This window comes from Microtus ochrogaster (genome assembly GCF_000317375.1).
Source record: "Microtus ochrogaster isolate Prairie Vole_2 chromosome 14 unlocalized genomic scaffold, MicOch1.0 chr14_random_1, whole genome shotgun sequence".
NCBI lineage: Eukaryota > Metazoa > Chordata > Mammalia > Rodentia > Cricetidae > Microtus > Microtus ochrogaster.
In genome coordinates, this window is record NW_004949096.1 from 28488948 (window position 1) to 28489846 (window position 899).

The 899-nt window shown below is 41.5% G+C and overlaps 1 protein-coding gene across 7 annotated transcripts in view; it reads left to right on the plus strand.

The window, feature by feature from the left end:
* Mga (MGA, MAX dimerization protein) overlaps positions 1-899 on the plus strand; it is a 124878-nt gene that overhangs the window by 69941 nt on the left and 54038 nt on the right. For all 7 annotated transcript variants that reach the window (XM_026787703.1, XM_026787704.1, XM_026787705.1 and 4 more), the window contains exon 13: positions 296-813. In XM_026787703.1, coding sequence (XP_026643504.1) covers positions 296-813 — 518 coding nt within the window. The remainder of the gene's footprint in view (positions 1-295; positions 814-899) is intronic.

Here is an 899-nt window from a genome sequence, read left to right on the forward strand (position 1 = left end):
CTCCAGAATGTCAAATTTATATACTAGTTTGCCCTTGAAAGTATTAGGAAATGGAAGAGTGGGAAACTTGAATTTCTCTCAAAGTTTATTAGTATGTCTTTAGTCCCAGCACTTGGGAGAGAGACAGGTGGGTCTTTCTTGAGTTTGAGGCTAGTCTGGTCTATAGAGTGAATTCCAGGACAGCCAGGGCTGCTATACAGAAACCCTGCTTCTTCCCCCTCAATCAGTCAGTAGATTAAAGTTAAGTACAGAATGGCTGTGCTATAGAGGGTCTTTCTATTTGTTTCTTAAATAGAAAAGAGCTGGAAATCCCCCTGCAATGAAGGAGAATCCTCTTCTACCTCTTATGTACATCAGAGGTCACCTGGTGGTCCTACCAAACTGATAGAGATCATCTCAGACTGCAATTGGGAAGAAGATCGTAACAAGATCTTAAGTATCTTATCTCAGCACATCAATAGCAACATGCCACAGTCACTTAAGGTGGGCAGCTTCATCATTGAGTTGGCTTCTCAGCGGAAATGTCGGGGCGAGAAGAGCCCTCCTGTTTATTCTTCTCGTGTGAAAATCTCTATGCCATCAAGTCAAGACCAAGATGATATGGCTGAGAAATCTGGATCAGAGACTCCTGATGGTCCATTGTCCCCTGGGAAAATGGATGATATATCTTCTGTGCAGACAGATGCCCTGGATTCAGTGAGGGAGAGATTACATGGAGGCAAAGGTCTGCCTTTTTACGCAGGGCTTTCTCCTTCAGGGAAGCTTGTGGCCTATAAACGTAAACACAGTTCAACTACATCTGGGCTTATCCAGGTGAGAATTATCTTTAGTCTGGGTATAGTACCTTTTTATACTTAGGTAACATCTTAATATATATATATATATATATATATATATAT